General features: G+C 38.1%; 1 protein-coding gene across 1 annotated transcript in view; it reads left to right on the top strand.

Annotated features, from left to right (window-relative positions):
* Positions 1-15640, top strand: part of SLC39A12 (solute carrier family 39 (zinc transporter), member 12) — a 123557-nt gene that overhangs the window by 99799 nt on the left and 8118 nt on the right. The window contains exons 10-11 of the mRNA XM_006869906.1: positions 4396-4554; positions 7579-7766. Coding sequence (XP_006869968.1) covers positions 4396-4554; positions 7579-7766 — 347 coding nt within the window. The remainder of the gene's footprint in view (positions 1-4395; positions 4555-7578; positions 7767-15640) is intronic.

Genomic DNA, 15640 nt, shown 5'->3' on the forward strand with positions numbered 1-15640 from the left:
GAACCAAGCCATGGTATTTTCAATAACCTCATATGCATGTAAAATTTGGACAGTGAGTAAGGAAGACTGTAGAAGAATTGATGCATTTGAGTTATGGCATTTGAGGAGATTATTAAAAGTGCCACAGAGTGCCAAAAGAACAAATAAATTTGTGTTGGAAGAAGTACAACCAGAGTGCTCCTTGGAAGCCAGGGTGGCCAAACTTCATCTTTCATATTTTGGACTTGTTGTCAGGAGGGACACTGGAGAAGGACACCATGTTTGGTAAAGTGGAAGGTCAGAGAAAATGAGGAAGACTCCAGAAAAATGGATTGGCACAGTGGTGGCAGCGATGGGCTCAGGCATAACAATGATTGTGAGGTTGGCCCAGGACTGGGCGGTGTTTCGTTCTGTTGTGCATAGGGTCACTATGAGTCAGTACTAACTTGATGGCACCTAACAACAACAGATGATGAAATTGAAGAATCCTACCAATATCTTATGTCTGAAATTGATCAAACATGTAATCAATATACATTGATAATTACTGGTGAGTGGAATACGAAAGTTGGAAACAACGAGGAACTGTAATTGGAAAATATGGCCTTGTTGATAGAAATTATACTGTAGATCGCATGACATAATTTTGCAAGACCAGCAATTTATTCATTGCAAATAGCTTTTATAAAAAAAAACAAACACATGGGACTCACCAGATCAAATTTGCAAGAATCCAGCTGATCTGACTACATCTGTGGGAAGAGAAGGCAAAGATGCTTCATATCATCAGCCAGAACAAGGCCAGGGGCCGACTGTAGAATCGACTATCAATTGCTCTTAATCAAACTCAGGGTGAAGCAGAAGTTAATTAAAACATTTGTATGAGAGCAAAAATATGACCTTGAATACATCCCGCCTGAATTTAGAGATCATCTCTAGAACAGATTTGATACATTAGACACTAATGACTGCAAACCAGAAGATCTGTGGGACGACATCAAGAACATTTTACAGGAAGAAAGCAAAAGGTCCTTAAAAAGACAGGAAAGAAAGAAAAGATCAAAATAGATGTCAGAAGAAATTCTGAAACTTGCTTTTCAGTGTAAGAAACTAAAGTAAATGGAAGAAGTGAGAAGGCAAAATAGCTAAAGAAAAAAATTCAAAGGGCAGCTTGAGAAGACAAAGTCATGTATGCCAATAAAACATGGAAAGACCTAGAGTTAGAAAATCAAAAGGGAAAAAAAGTACTCAGCATTGCTCAAGCTGAAACAACTGAAGAAAAACATTCGAGCCTCAACCTGCAGTCTTAAAGGGGTCTCTGGGCAACCTATTAGGTGATTAAGAAAGGATCAAAGAAAATGGAGGGAATACAGAGTCATTGTACCAAAAATAATGAGTCAATGTTCAACTATTTCAAGAGGTATCATCTGATCAAGAACTGATGGTACCGAAGGAAGAAGTCCAAGCTGCTCTGAAGGCATGGTGAAAAACAAGATTTCAGTAATTGACAGAAAACAAATTGAAATCTTTCAACAAACTAATGCTGCACCGGAGGCCCTCACTCATTTATATCAAGAAATGTGGAAGACAGCTTACCTGGTCAACTGATTGGAAGAGATCCATTCCAAAGAGAGGTGACTTAACAGAATGCATAACTCATTGAACAATATCATATGCAAGTCAGATTTTGCTGTAGATAATTTAACAATGGTTGCAACTGTTCATTGACAGGAAACTGCCAGAAATTCAAGGTGGGTTCCAAAGAGGATGTGGAACTAGGGCTATTATTGTTGAAATCAGATGGATCTTGGCTAAAAGTAGTGAAGACCAGAAAGCTGTTTACTTGTGCTATATTGACTATATGAAGGGATTTGACTGTGAATCACGACAAACTATGGATAACATTGTGAAGAATGGGTATTCCAGACCACTTAATTGTATTTATGAGGAGTCCAATTGTTAGAAAACAACAAGGGGATACTGAATGGTATAAAATCATGAAAGGTGTATACCAGGGTTGTGTCCTTTCATTATAGCCCTGAGAAAATCACCCAAGAAGCTGAATTATATAAAGAAAAATATGGTACCAGAATTGAATGACCCATTAACAACCTGATTGTTGTTGTTGTTGTTAAGTGCCGTCGAGTCAGTTCCGACCCATAGCGACCCTGTATAGGGTTTCCGAGAGTGTAAATCTTTACGGGAGTAGAAAGCCTGATCTTTCTCCGGCGGAGAAGCTGGTAGTTTCGAACCACTGACCTTAAGGTTCGCAGCCCGATTCGTAACCACTACGCTACCAGAGCTCCTTATATATGTAGATAAATGCTAGCTGGAAGCAAAGAGGCTGTGAAATACTGATGAAGATCAAACATTGCAGTCTTCAATATGGACTGCACCTCAATTTAAAGAAAACAAGAAACCTCACAATTGGACCAATAAAAAAAAATATGATAAATGGAAAAAAGATTGAAGCTGCCAAAAATGTCATTTTGCTTGGCTCCACTATCAACATTCATGGCAGCAGTAGTCAAGAAATCAAATGATGTATTACATTAGGCAATCTGCTATAAAAGACGTCTTTGAAGTGTTCAAGAGCAAAGATATGAATTTGAGGACTAAGGTGCCCCTGACCCAAGCCATGGTATTTCAATAACATCTGTGAACAGAGATGATTTTACTTATTCTGTTCCAATCTGGACACCTATTATTTCATTCTGTTGCCTTATTGTTCTGGCTAATACTTCTCATAAAATACTGAATAAAAGTGGTGAGAGAATGAATCCTTCTCCTGTTCATAATTTCAAATAAAAATCTCTCAATATTTCTCCATTAAGTATAAAGTTGATTGTTGGCTTTCTATATATGCCCTGAATCATACTGTGGGTTTCCTTTTTATTTAGCAGTTGACTAAAATGCTTCTTCTGTATCCATACAAGTGATCATGTGGTTCTTTTTCTGTATTTTATTGATGTTGTGTATTATACTGATTGGAGCCCTGATGTGGCACTACGGGTTAATGCGCTGGACCGCAAGGTCAATTTCAACCCCAAGGTCAGCAGTGCTCCTCAGAAACCTTATACTGGGTCACTATGGGTTGGAACTGACTCGATAGCACTTAACAACAAATATGCTGATTTATCTCCTAATGTTAAATCATTAAAAGTTGAACGTTAAGCCCATTATGATCTCAATATTTGATTGACTCTCTCTTAGTTAGATAATATGTATTATGTTATGGTAGTGATGAAGCTGTCCATAGTAACCTTGTATAGGGTTTTCTGAGGCTGTAAACCTTTGCAGAAGCAGAAAGTCACATCTCTCTCCCTCAGAGCATCTGGTGTGCTCTAATTACTCACGTGTGGTAAGCAACCTGACTCATAACCCACCATGCCACCAGCGTTCCTTCTATCGTATAATAGAATCCCACCAAAAACAGTAGCTCTTCTTTATTTCCTTGAACACCTAGCTGATAAAGTACTAGCAGTTATTTTTGAAAAGGCATAAACACTAAATAATCATTTCAAAACTAACTTTGGAGTCAGAAGAGTTTGGCCATGGTTCTGCCTGTCACATTGGCTATTGGGAAATGACTGAAACACTCAGGGAGAGTCATTAGCACCAACCATTGATGGAAATACCATAAGCACACAATCCAGAAAGTGATCTAGCCAGTTAACACTAGGGACACTATGACTAAAAGGGAACAGTTATTGCAATTAGATGGCATTTTGTTAACATTCCGTGTGGTGGTCCTTAATTTATTTTAATAATTCTTTACAAAAGGATTACATGGAAAGGTCCTCAGAGGTATTTGCTGTGGCACTGTGGGCTAATGGCACTGGATGGCAAGGTTGGTTTGAACCCCAAGGTGGCAGTTCAAATTCACCAGCTGCTCCTCAGACACCCTACACAGGGTTGTTATAAGTCAGAGCTGAGTCAATGTTGCTTACCAACAAACAACAACATAACAATATTATTTCCTTTTCTTCTTTTGGGATATCTGGATGAGGCTATGAAGTAATGGCCACACATAATTTATCTCACTATTAGATCTGTTAGAAAACCAATGATGCTTCATTCAAGCATTTGAGCTGACATATTTGCATCTCCAGTCCTGACTTGCTTTGAACATTGAAACAAAGCAAGGTTATTAATGAGATACAATTTAAGAATATCATTTATTGTTAAGTACTATTGAATCTTCCTGACTTATAGCGACTCTGTATAGGGTTTCCAAGGAGCAGCTGATGAGTTTGAAGTGCTGGCCTTATGGTTCACAGTCCAGTGCTGGTCCTACAGCGCCACACAAGGAGTCCTAAGAGTATCAGTAATGGATGGAAATGTTAGCTGTTTGGAGGATTCCATGGAATTTGTATTGTTTTGTTAACACTTCATGCACTTTGATTGAATCTTTAGGCAACACCATTAGCTTGTTAGCAATGATGATACTGGTTGGAGATAGCCTGCATAATTTTGCAGATGGTCTAATGATAGGAGCAGCCTTCTCATCATCATCAGAGTCGGGAGTGACCACAACAATTTCTATCTTGTGTCACGAAATTCCACATGAAATGGGTAAGTCTGGCAGTGGAATTTGTTTTCTACTTGTTAGGAAAGTCATGATATCTTTGTAGCTAGTGTTAGTAGGCTTCTTTTTCAGAAATATGGTTGAAAGATGAATACTTAACTGTTTATAATGTATTTAAACCATAGTAAGAGGAGTAGAGTAAAAAAATCTCAGCATAGGATATAATGAGATTATTTTACAAAATTTCCCAGGGTCAGAAGTGACTGGTCTTTGGGGGGCATGGGGGGAGACTTGTTGGGGGTGGGTGGAGGTATATAGCATTCTGTAGAGAGAAAGCCATTCAGAGAAACTTCATTTTAAAGAAATTTGGCAAGGCCCTCAAAATCTGTGTATGAAATGTGGGAAAAACATTAAGAGGAGAACTTAACCCATTAGGTCAGCAAGCAAACCAATGAGATAAAATAACATTTAAATTAAAACCCAGCCATGGTTTCATCAACCTGATTTACACAAAGTGTTTACAGCCAAGCATAAAATTGAAATGACAGGCGTATGGTAGAAGATGCATATATGGCTCTTTTTCAGGATAATTTTAATAACCCTGTAATTTAAATCCATCTCCCAGAAATCAAGATGGGATAGAAGTGACATTTCTGAAGCAGACCCAGAACAAGTAGAAACCAGCCCAGACATTCACTGAGATTTAGGGAGAGGCCTTTCAGAGTCACTCTCTCTGCTTCTACTTTCAGGCCTACATTACCAGTGGGGCATTCTTGCCACACACTTCCCTTTCTCCTAGTATCCATTGCTCTAAGTCCTTCTCTGTCTCACCATTGATCCATCCTTTGTGGAACAATTATTCAAGAACCTTCTTAAATACATTACAATATATTTGTGTGGTTACCGTATTTGTGGAGCTCTGGTGTGGTGCTGTGGGTTACTGTGCTGGATTGCAACGTCAATTTGAACCACAAGTTCAGAAATTCAGGCCCATCACCTCTCCTCAAAAACCCTATACAGGGCTGCTATGAGTCAGAATTGACTCGATGACACTTAACAACAACAACCGTATTTGTAGGCTCCTGTTTTTAGCTATTATTATAATGCTGTAAGCCTGATTCTCAGCTGAACACCACAGTATAGTGTGAAAGTATGTGACAGGCCAATGAACAAGATGTTTAAGAACTGTTCATCGGACCAGTTATGCAGTGGAACTAAGCAGTGGAATTCCTGGCTATTTATTTTCAACCACATCTCAATCTTCAAAACTTTAAGCCATAGAGGTTCTATGATTTATGAATAGGTCATTCTTATTTTGGAGGAAAGATGTGGATAGAATAATATTTTCCTAAACTCATTAAGACAGTGAAATTATGCTGAGCAAACAATCCAAGAAACAGGATTATAGACGAATATGGCATTAGGATTGGAGGAAGACTCTTTAACAGCCTGTGATATGAAGATGATACAGTCTTGCTTGCTGAAAGAAAAGAGGACTTAAAATACTTACTGATGAAGATCAAAGACCATAGCCTCCATTATGGATTGCATCTCAATGTAAAGAAAACAAAAATCCTCACCACTGAGCCAATAAATAGCATCATGATAAATTGGGAAAAGATTGAAGTTGTCAAAGACTTCATTTTGCTTCTTTCCACCATCAGCACTCAATAGAAGCAGCAGTTAAGAATTAAACGACATATTGCATTAGGAAAACCTGCTTTTTAAAATGTTCAAGAGCAAGTTTGAAGGCTAAAGTGCGCCTGACCCAAGCCATGGTATTTTCAGTCATCTCACATGCATGTGAAAGTTGGACTATGAGTAAGGAGAACCATAGAAGAATTGATACATTTGAGTTATGGTGTCAGAGGAGAATATTAAAGGTCCCATGGATTGCCAGAACAACAAACAAATCTGTGTTGGAAGAAATACAACCAGAAAGCTCCTTAGAAGCCAGGATACCAGATTCAGCTATCTACTTCAGATATATTATCAAGAGGGACCTGTGTGGCTAGAGAAGGACATCATGCTTGGTGAAGTGGAGGGTCAGTGAAAAAGAGGGAGACGTCCAACAAGATGGATTGCTTCAGTAGCAGTAACAATGGGCTCAAGCATAACAGCAATTGTGAGGCTAGCACAGGATCGGGCAGTGTTTCATTCTGTTGCTCATAGGGTCACTATGGACCTGAATCGACTTGATGACACCTAACAACAACAATGTTCTTTTTCCTAGTCAACTTTTGCAATAATATTAAAATCTTTTACCAAGTAGGTTTCGGTTTTTTCCCCTTAAAGTACTTGCAACAGTAATTAGTAATGCCCATGCCGTGTCTATTGTCTCATGATACAACCAAGCAAATTTCCAAGTCAAAAGATTTACAAACTCTAGGGAAACAAGGGACTTTATTGTGGGGTTTTTTGTTGTTGCTGTTGTTGTTGTGTTTTTTTTAGTAGCTTAAAAAACCAAACACGAGTCAATTCCTATTCATGGTGACCTCTTGTGTGTCAGAGTTGAACTTGTACTCCATAGGGATTTCAATGGCTGATTACAAAAAAAAAAAAAATCTCCAGATCTTTCTTCCAAGGCAACTTTGAAAAGATCTGACCCTCCAATCTTTTGGTTAGCAGCTGAGAGAGTTCACTGCTTGCTCCACCTAGGGACACATAAGAGACAGAACACTTGAAATATAACTTTATAATAGTGTAATGAGTTGGCTGTGACTCCTGAAGAAATATAGGAAAGCACTTTATTAACCAATCATTCAACTTTACTTATGAAATTGGCTCCAGTTGCCAAAATGTAAGTTAATCTTGTGTGGATTGCTATGAGTCAGAACTGACTTAATGACACTTATCAACAACAACAATGTGGGATAAAGTCTTGGACAGCAAGGTCAGTTTGAGCCATAAGATCAGCAGTTCAAACTCGCCAGCTGCTCCTTGAAAACCCTATACAGGGTCGTTATGAGTCAGAACCAACTCAACAGCACTTAACAACAACAACAAAAATAGCATATGACTTTGCATCACCAATTAAAGATTAATTTTATTCTATTTTCATTAAACTGCAGGTGACTTTGCTGTGCTCTTAAATTCTGGCCTCTCTGTTAAGATTGCCATTCTGATGAATTTTATAAGTGCTCTAACAGCCTTCTTAGGACTTTACATTGGCCTTTCAGTATCGACTGATGCATGCGTTCAAAACTGGATCTTAACGGTTACTGCTGGGATGTTCTTATATTTATCCTTGGTGGAGATGGTAAGCTTTATGACTTTTCTATTTTCTAAGCATTGAAACTGTAAGCCAGAGAAAAAGCAACAAAATAAAAGGATTGCTACAGCAGAAGAATAGTAAAATATAGGTTATAATATAAAAAGATTAAGTAAATATTCTGTGTAATCTATGAGGGTATGTTGTAGACAGAACAATTTTTTGTTTTTTTTTAGTGAATTTAACTGGAATTAATGTTGCTATTGTTGTTGCTGTTATTAGGTGCCTTTGAATCCGTCCTGACTCATAGTGACACAATGCACAACAAAATGAAACACTGCCTGGTCCTACACCATGCTCACAATTATTGTTAAGCTTGAGCTCATTGCTGCTACCGCTCTGTCAATCCATTTCATTGGAGGTCGTCTTCTTTTTCATGAACTCTCCATTTTGCCAGTATGATGCCCTACTTTGGGAACTAACCCCTCCTGATAACATGCCTGAAGTCTGAGAGACAAAGTCTCACCATCCTAATTTAAAAAGAGCATTCTGGTTTTACTTCTTCCAACACAGATATGTATGTTCTTCTGGCAGTTCATGGTACTTTTAACATTCTCCTCACACACCATAATTAAAATGCTTCAATTCTACTGTCTTCCTTATTGATTGAATGGTTTTCGCATGCATATGAGGTGATTGAAACACATGGCTTGGGTCAGGCGCTCCTTAGTTCTCAAATTGATATCTTTGCTCTTTAACTCGTTAAAGAAGTCTTTTGCAGCAGATTTGCCTAATGTAATACATGTTTGGGTTCTTATTTGTTGCCTCTTTAAGTGTTGATTGTGGAGCCAAGTAAAATGAAGTCTTTGATAACTTCAGTATTTTCTCCATTTATCATGATGTTATTTATAGGTCAAGTTGTGAGGATTTTTGTTTTCTTTACGTTGAGGTGCAGTCCATACTGAAGGCTGTAGTCTTTGATCTTCATTAGTAATTATTTTAAGTCCTCTGCACTTTACGCAAGCGAGGTTGTAACATTTGCATATGTTGTTGTGGTTAAGTGTCATCGAGTTGGTTCTGACCCAAAGGGACCTTATGTAGGGTTTCCAAGGAACAGCTGTAGGTGCTGAACTGTAGACTTTGTGGTTCTCAGTCCAGGAGTCCTGCATATAGCATGTGGTTAATGAGTCTACCTTTAATCCTGATATTGCATTCTTTTTCATATAATTCACATTTTTTGGATTATTTGTTCAGCATACAGATTGAATAAGTATGGTGAAAGAATCCACCCCTGGCACACACCTTTCCTTATTTTAAACCATTCAGTATCCTCTTGTTCTGTTCTGTGCCTTGAGTTCTATGGACAGTTTCCTCATGAGTACAGTTGAGTGTTTTAGGATATCCGTTAATCACAATGTTGTCTGTAATTTATCATGATTAATTCACACAGTTGAAGGTTCTTTGCGTAGTCAATAAACCACAAATAGACATTTATCTGGTATTCTCTGCTTTCAACCAAGATCCTTCTGACATCAGCAACAATATCCCTCATTCTATGTTCTCTTCTGAATCTGAAATTAATTTCGGGTAGTTTCCTATTGATGTACTATGGAATCGTTTTCTAAATTATTGTAAGCAAAGTTTTGCTTCCGTGTGGTATTATGAATTTGTTCAATGATTCTGCATTCCGTTGGGTCACCTCTCTTTGGAATGGGTACAAAAAAAAGACCTTTTCCAATCAGTCCTCCAGGTAGCTCTCTCCGGAGCTGTTTTTGACATAGCTGAGTGAGGGCCTTCAGTGCTGCATTAGTTTGTTGAAAGATTTCTGTTTGTATTCCATCAATTCCTGGTTTTCACCAATGCCTTCAGTGCTTTTTGGACTTCTTCCTTTACTCTCATCAGTTCTTGATCATATGCAACTTCCTGAAATGGTTGAACACTGACTATTTCTTTTTGGTACCATGTCTCTCTGCATTTCTTCCATCTTCTTTTGATTTTTCTTTATCATTTAGTACTGTAAATTGGGGCTTGAATTTTTTCTTCAATTCTTTCAGCTTGAAAAATGACTTTTTATTTTGATTTTCTAACTCCAGGTCTTTGCACTTTTCATAAATAATACGTGAATTTGTTTTCTCAAACTGTTCTTTGCAATTTTCTGTTCAGCTCTCTTACTTCCTCATGCCTTTCATTCACTTTAGCTTCTCTACATTCATGATCAAGTTTCAGGGTCTCTTCTGACATCCATTTTGGTCTTTTCTTTCTTTCCTTTCTTTTTAATGACCCTTTGCTTTCTTCCTGTATGATATGCTTGATGTCATCCCACAACTTTTCTGTCATTAGTGTCTAATGCATTGCATCTGTTTTTGAGGTGGTCTCTAAATTCAGGTGAGATACATTCAAGGTCATATTTTGGTTCTCATGGACTTGTTTTAATTTTCCTCAGCTTCAGCCTGAGCTTGCATATGAGCAATTGATGATCTGTTCCACGGTCTGAAATTAATTAGAACGTTAGAAATGCCAAAAAGTGAACAATAACTCATTCTATTCATGCTTTATTGTATATTTGATACCTGTGTGAACTCCATACAGAGTTGCTATGAGTCAGAACGGACTCGACGGCACTTAACAACAACAACAACAATCCAGCTTAAAAATTCTGTTAAACAAATAGCTATTTTGTTTGCTGTTGTTGGTATGGCTCTTGCTATATGACATTGAGTTGGTTCTGACTAACGGTGACCCTGTATAGAGTTTCGGAGAGCAGCCATTCAGTGGCTTGAACCACTGAACTTGCTGTTACCAGTCCAATATGTATCATACAGTGCCACACTATAGGACTCCTATTTTGTTTATAACATGCAAGACAGTTTGACAGAATTCGTCAGTGTATAAAATCATTGTTTGACTTAATTAACTAAGTGTATTTGAAAGGATAATGATTTCATCTTTATGTTGTATTTCCAAAATTATCATGGTGTGTAAATGAGGAAGACTGTTACTATAGTATTAAGTCTCCAAACTTACAACATATAGCTCTTAAAGAGGTTCCTGCTGACACAAATAATAGCTCAGTTATTGTTTTCACTGTCTGTAATCCTGCAAAAGAATTGAATCTAGGAAATAGCAAACTTTTTTTGCCTATTAAGATTCTGATCTCTGCAATATAAGCCAGTGTTTTTTAGGGTCACCCTTTGTTGAACTTGTTTATACCTTAGTGTTGCAAAGTGAATCCTATAGTGATGATTCTTGTTGGAATAGAGCAAATAATAATGACATAAACAACAACAACAAAAAATTTAGCACTGAAAATGAATCTGAACAGAGGTAAAATGCATTATTACATGTATCATGAAGCAGATAAAATAAAATTGTAAAAATCTGCTCCATTAGAATTGGCTAATGTGGCAAAATACAGCTACTGTCTTGTAATAAATAAAAAGAGAACGTTTTACTAAGAAAAAAGAATCTGAAAGCAGGCACCAATGCTTACACAAGCAGATTAAGGACACTCAGGAAGTCGATTCCAATGAGTAGATTCTCAAAGGAAGTACAACTTTTTAAATCCCAGTGTTCATTCTTCTGACTTTCTGATTCTTTTCTAAATTCTCATGGAATCCATTCAAGGGGTTGAGAGAAGCATCCAATGTACTTCCATGTTTACAAATGTTCCTACAGACTACCTGAGACTCAAAAAATAAATCCCTAACCTTAATAGTGAAGATAACTTTAAAGTGGGGAAAAGGCTACCCTCCGTTCCTGAACCTATGGTTAAGGTTACAGAACCTTGCAACCCTTCCAGTCTGAGAAATCTGGATTTCTAGCCTTTTTTAACTTCAAAGACACACAAGCAGTAATCATTTAAGGATGTGAATTTCCCTTTGTTTAAAATGTGTGCAGATTAATCCTTGAATTCACCTTTGAGCCTCCTGGTTTTCAGTTTTCTATTTCTAATTTCTCTCTTCTTTATGGACATAGTTTCTGTATCCTTTTGAAGTATACGAAGTATTCTGGTTTTGCCACAGCCTGGATCTCGCTGCAAGTATGATGGATGTGTATTTATGTAATCAATCATTTTTGTTAGTTTCAGGGTCTATTTTTCCAAAAGTAATCTGGGGAGATTATCAAGAACCATTTGTCATATAGACCCTTAAACTAAATACATAATTTACCCCCTCATTGTTTTTAGAAAGCTACGTGGCTGAGATCCTATGGAATTCCAACCAGCATAAATCTTTGTCTTATTGCAAATTACTTGAGTAAGGAAAAACCAAAATCCTGGTAAGAAGATAGGAAAGAAAACATTGAGTTTCCTGGGGCTACTTTCTGTAGTCTAGGTCACCTGCTCACGGCCTTCTGAGTAACTTGTAAGCAAACATGGCTCTTTCTACATAGCAGCCAGTTTAACTGTTGCTGTACCCTGAGCCTATGCCAAAGAAAATAGCCTTTTTCATTCAAGGGGTAGAAAACAAGGTTTCATGACTCTATAAAACAGCAAAGAAAATAAATGACAGCAACTAAAGGGTAAAGGGGAAGACCTTAATCTACTGCTTACTAAACCCTGGAAATTTACTAGGCACCTCCTGATCTGGGTCAGTGTGAAAAGACTAGCTAGACTTTTGCTTTGTTTGTTTGTTTCAAAGAAATTGGATGTGCTATTTTAAACTCCTAAAAGAAGCAGATCTAGAGGCAATAATGAAGCCACTGGCAATGAGGTCAACAAGGAAAAGTCTTCTCTAGGAACTTGCCAGTGCTCCAAAGTAAAATCACCTTATCCAAGCATTCAAACTTCCAGTTGCATTGAATCATTTCTGAAGAAGTTAAGAATGAATGCAGCTTTGAGTTGCCAGAGGAAATTAATTCTCTTCTATAAAGATCAGTTTGCTAGACTGGGTTTCCCTCAGTGAGGAAGCTGAGACAAAGGCTTGTGTGAAGGCAGTTTGTTTAGGAGGTGATCCCAGAGAAACAGCATATCAAGGGCAAAAAGAAGAAAAGTCAATACAACAATGCATTTTCAGGCAGTCGACCCTCACCATGGGGGCTGCATCATACATGATGTTCTGAGTAGACTTTTGGAATGTATCTTGGAATTGTTCACCTGAAGAATGGAAGAGTACCTATCCATGGGTGATGGCTTCATTGTTCAAAGCTGGTCCCACAATATTATCCCTCCACACTTCCAGGTTATATATGCTAAAGTGTCAAATGTTCCTTTGAAGAACCCATGATAGAAAAATGCAGTGTGGGACTGAAGCAATGTTCTTCAAAAACTAATCAAAGTCTTCTTGTAACTAGTCTCTGCAGCAATGATTGGGGTAAGAGATGAGTTGAGAGATTATGGAATTGTACACCCTTGGCACCAGTTGCTGTCACGTCAACTCTGTCTCCGCAAGATTTTCAATGACTGATTTCTCAGAAGTCCATCACTAGGTCTTTCTTCCAAGGTGCCTCTGGGTGAACTCAAATCTCCTACCTTTGGCTGCTGAATGGGTTAATCCTTTGAACCACCTAGAGAATCAGAAATAACACAATTGATGCCAATGAGCAGTTGACCCTTTCCACTCCCAGATACTGTTAAGTTTTATTTATTCCAAAGTCTCTTCATGATGATTGTTGTTAAGTGCCGTCAAGTCGGTTTGGACTCATAGCACCCTGTATAGGGTTTCTGAGCCAGCCAAAATTCCTACAAGAAGAGCTTAATACAAAAGAGTTAGTCAGACAAGCTCCAAACACTGCTGGTCTTGAAGACATACAAGTATGTGATATTTATGCTTTCTGTCTTCCAGATTGATTCATGTAACCATCTGGTTGACCTAAAATTTCATTGCAAGAGGGCAAGCAGATCTTCTCTGAGAGGTCTGAGTCTTAGTAGCTTTGTTTAGTCAGGCCATGCTCCCTACAGTTGCCTGTTCATCATTGTCACCTGACATGGAAACACCTACAGCTAGCTGCCCCAGAGAAGCCCCTGCATTCTGGATATGGCCCTTTCTTGCCCCAGTGTATAGCAGCAGTCCTCACTGTTCATGAAATCAATGGCAGTTACTCCCAGTATAGTTAATTTTCTTTATGGTTTGATTCACTGGCATGAGAATCCCAAGAGGACTAAGTGGTAGTCATCGATTCAAGTTCAGTAGAAACTCTTGCATGTCTTATAAAATGCTTTCTCACCAAGAACATAGATCCCTAATTTGCTGAAATAGGAAGGACACCTTCCAAAAGTATAAAACTGGCAATGATTCTATATCATTGCTTTTCAAATTTTCTCTACTTTTTTCTGCTCTAAAGGATAAGAACTAGACTGGAAACCACAAGGTCAATGGTTCAAATTCAGCAGTCATTCTGTAGGAGAAAGATGAGGCTTTGTGTTGACACTTTTGTGTCAAGACTTAAAGCCTCAGAAACCCTATATTTCAGGGTCACTATAAGTTGAAACCGACTCTAAGACACTTAACAACAATAACAATCTTTTATTTCATTCTTTCTGCTTAATTTGCTGCTTATATTCTTGCTCTGTATCTGTATAATGGAATGTTATATCATCAATTTTAAACCTTTTTCTTTTCTAATAGGATTCAAGGGTGACTCCTTATGTATCAGAAGAATAGAGTTCTTCTTCATAGGGTTTTCATTGGCTGTGATTTTATCAGGCACATCCAGAGCTCTGGTAGCATAGTGGGTTATGAGTTAGGCTAAGCAGTTCAATAACTACCAGCCACTCCACGAGAGAAAGATGAAACTATTGGCTCCCATAAAGACTTACAGCCTCAGCAACCCTATATAGGGTTGTTGTGAGTCAGACTCGAGTCCACGATCCATAACCACCACTACAACCAGAGTCTCCACAAAATACCTTGTGTGATGAAGCCCCATGATCACTGACAATTTTGGAAGTAGATGAATGATTAATGGATTAGTAGCCACTGATCTGCTTATCCACCTTCTTTAACTCTAATTATAACCAGATCTATTGTTTTTCTCAGTCTCAACTTGGGTAAAAGTGTTTATATGTTTGTTTTATATAGATATAATGCCCTTCTACTCAAAGATATCTACATCCTAATCAGTAGAACTAAGGATATGCTACGTTACATTTCAAAAGGGACTTTGCAGATAATTCTGTTGTTAGTGCCGTCAAGTCAGTTCTGACTCATAGTGACACTATACAGAGTTTCTGAGGAGCTGCCTGCTGGTGGGTTTGAACTGCTAATCTGTGGTTCACAGTTCAGTGGGTATTGTACAACACCACACCAGGAGTTCTTAAGGTTAAAGAACCTTGAGATGGAATAATAACCTTGGATGATTTGAGTAGGGCAGATTTACATGAGACCTTAAAAGTGGAGAACTTTTCCCAGCCGTATTCAGAGAAAGAGATGGTGATGATAGGAAAAGGATCAGAAATTCTAGACTGCTGGGATTGAAGAAAGGAGCCCTGGTAATGCAGTGGTCATGTGCTTGGCTACTAAGCAAAATACCAGCAGTCAAACCCACCAGTGACTCCATGGGATCTCTTCTTCTATAAAGATTGCTGTTGTTATGTTGTTAGATGCCATCCAATTTGCTTGTATGAACTAGAACTTCCCCCGGTAGCAATACTTTTTGACAGGCTCTCATATTCATAGAAACAAGATTAGTATTGCTTATCAAACCCCAATACTGACTGGTTTGCTTCTTAGGGCTACCATAGGTTGCTCATAAACTCAAGTCAACTGAAGTTGATTGTGTGCTTAAGCTGATCAATGCTATGAAGATAAATCATAGGTATGGCTCCATGTTCTCAACTACCTAGAAGAAAAACAGGAAGATCAAATGATTGTTCTGAGCCGTAATGTCCACATATTTGCGGGGGAGAGGAGTTAACCAAGAGAGCAAGTGTGATGTCTTTTGTGGTGGAGCATTAAAACAACCTTGATGGGCATTTAGGTTGT

The sequence above is a fragment of the Chrysochloris asiatica genome, unplaced genomic scaffold, assembly GCF_000296735.1.
Source record: "Chrysochloris asiatica unplaced genomic scaffold, ChrAsi1.0 scaffold00137, whole genome shotgun sequence".
Taxonomy (NCBI): Eukaryota; Metazoa; Chordata; class Mammalia; order Afrosoricida; family Chrysochloridae; genus Chrysochloris; species Chrysochloris asiatica.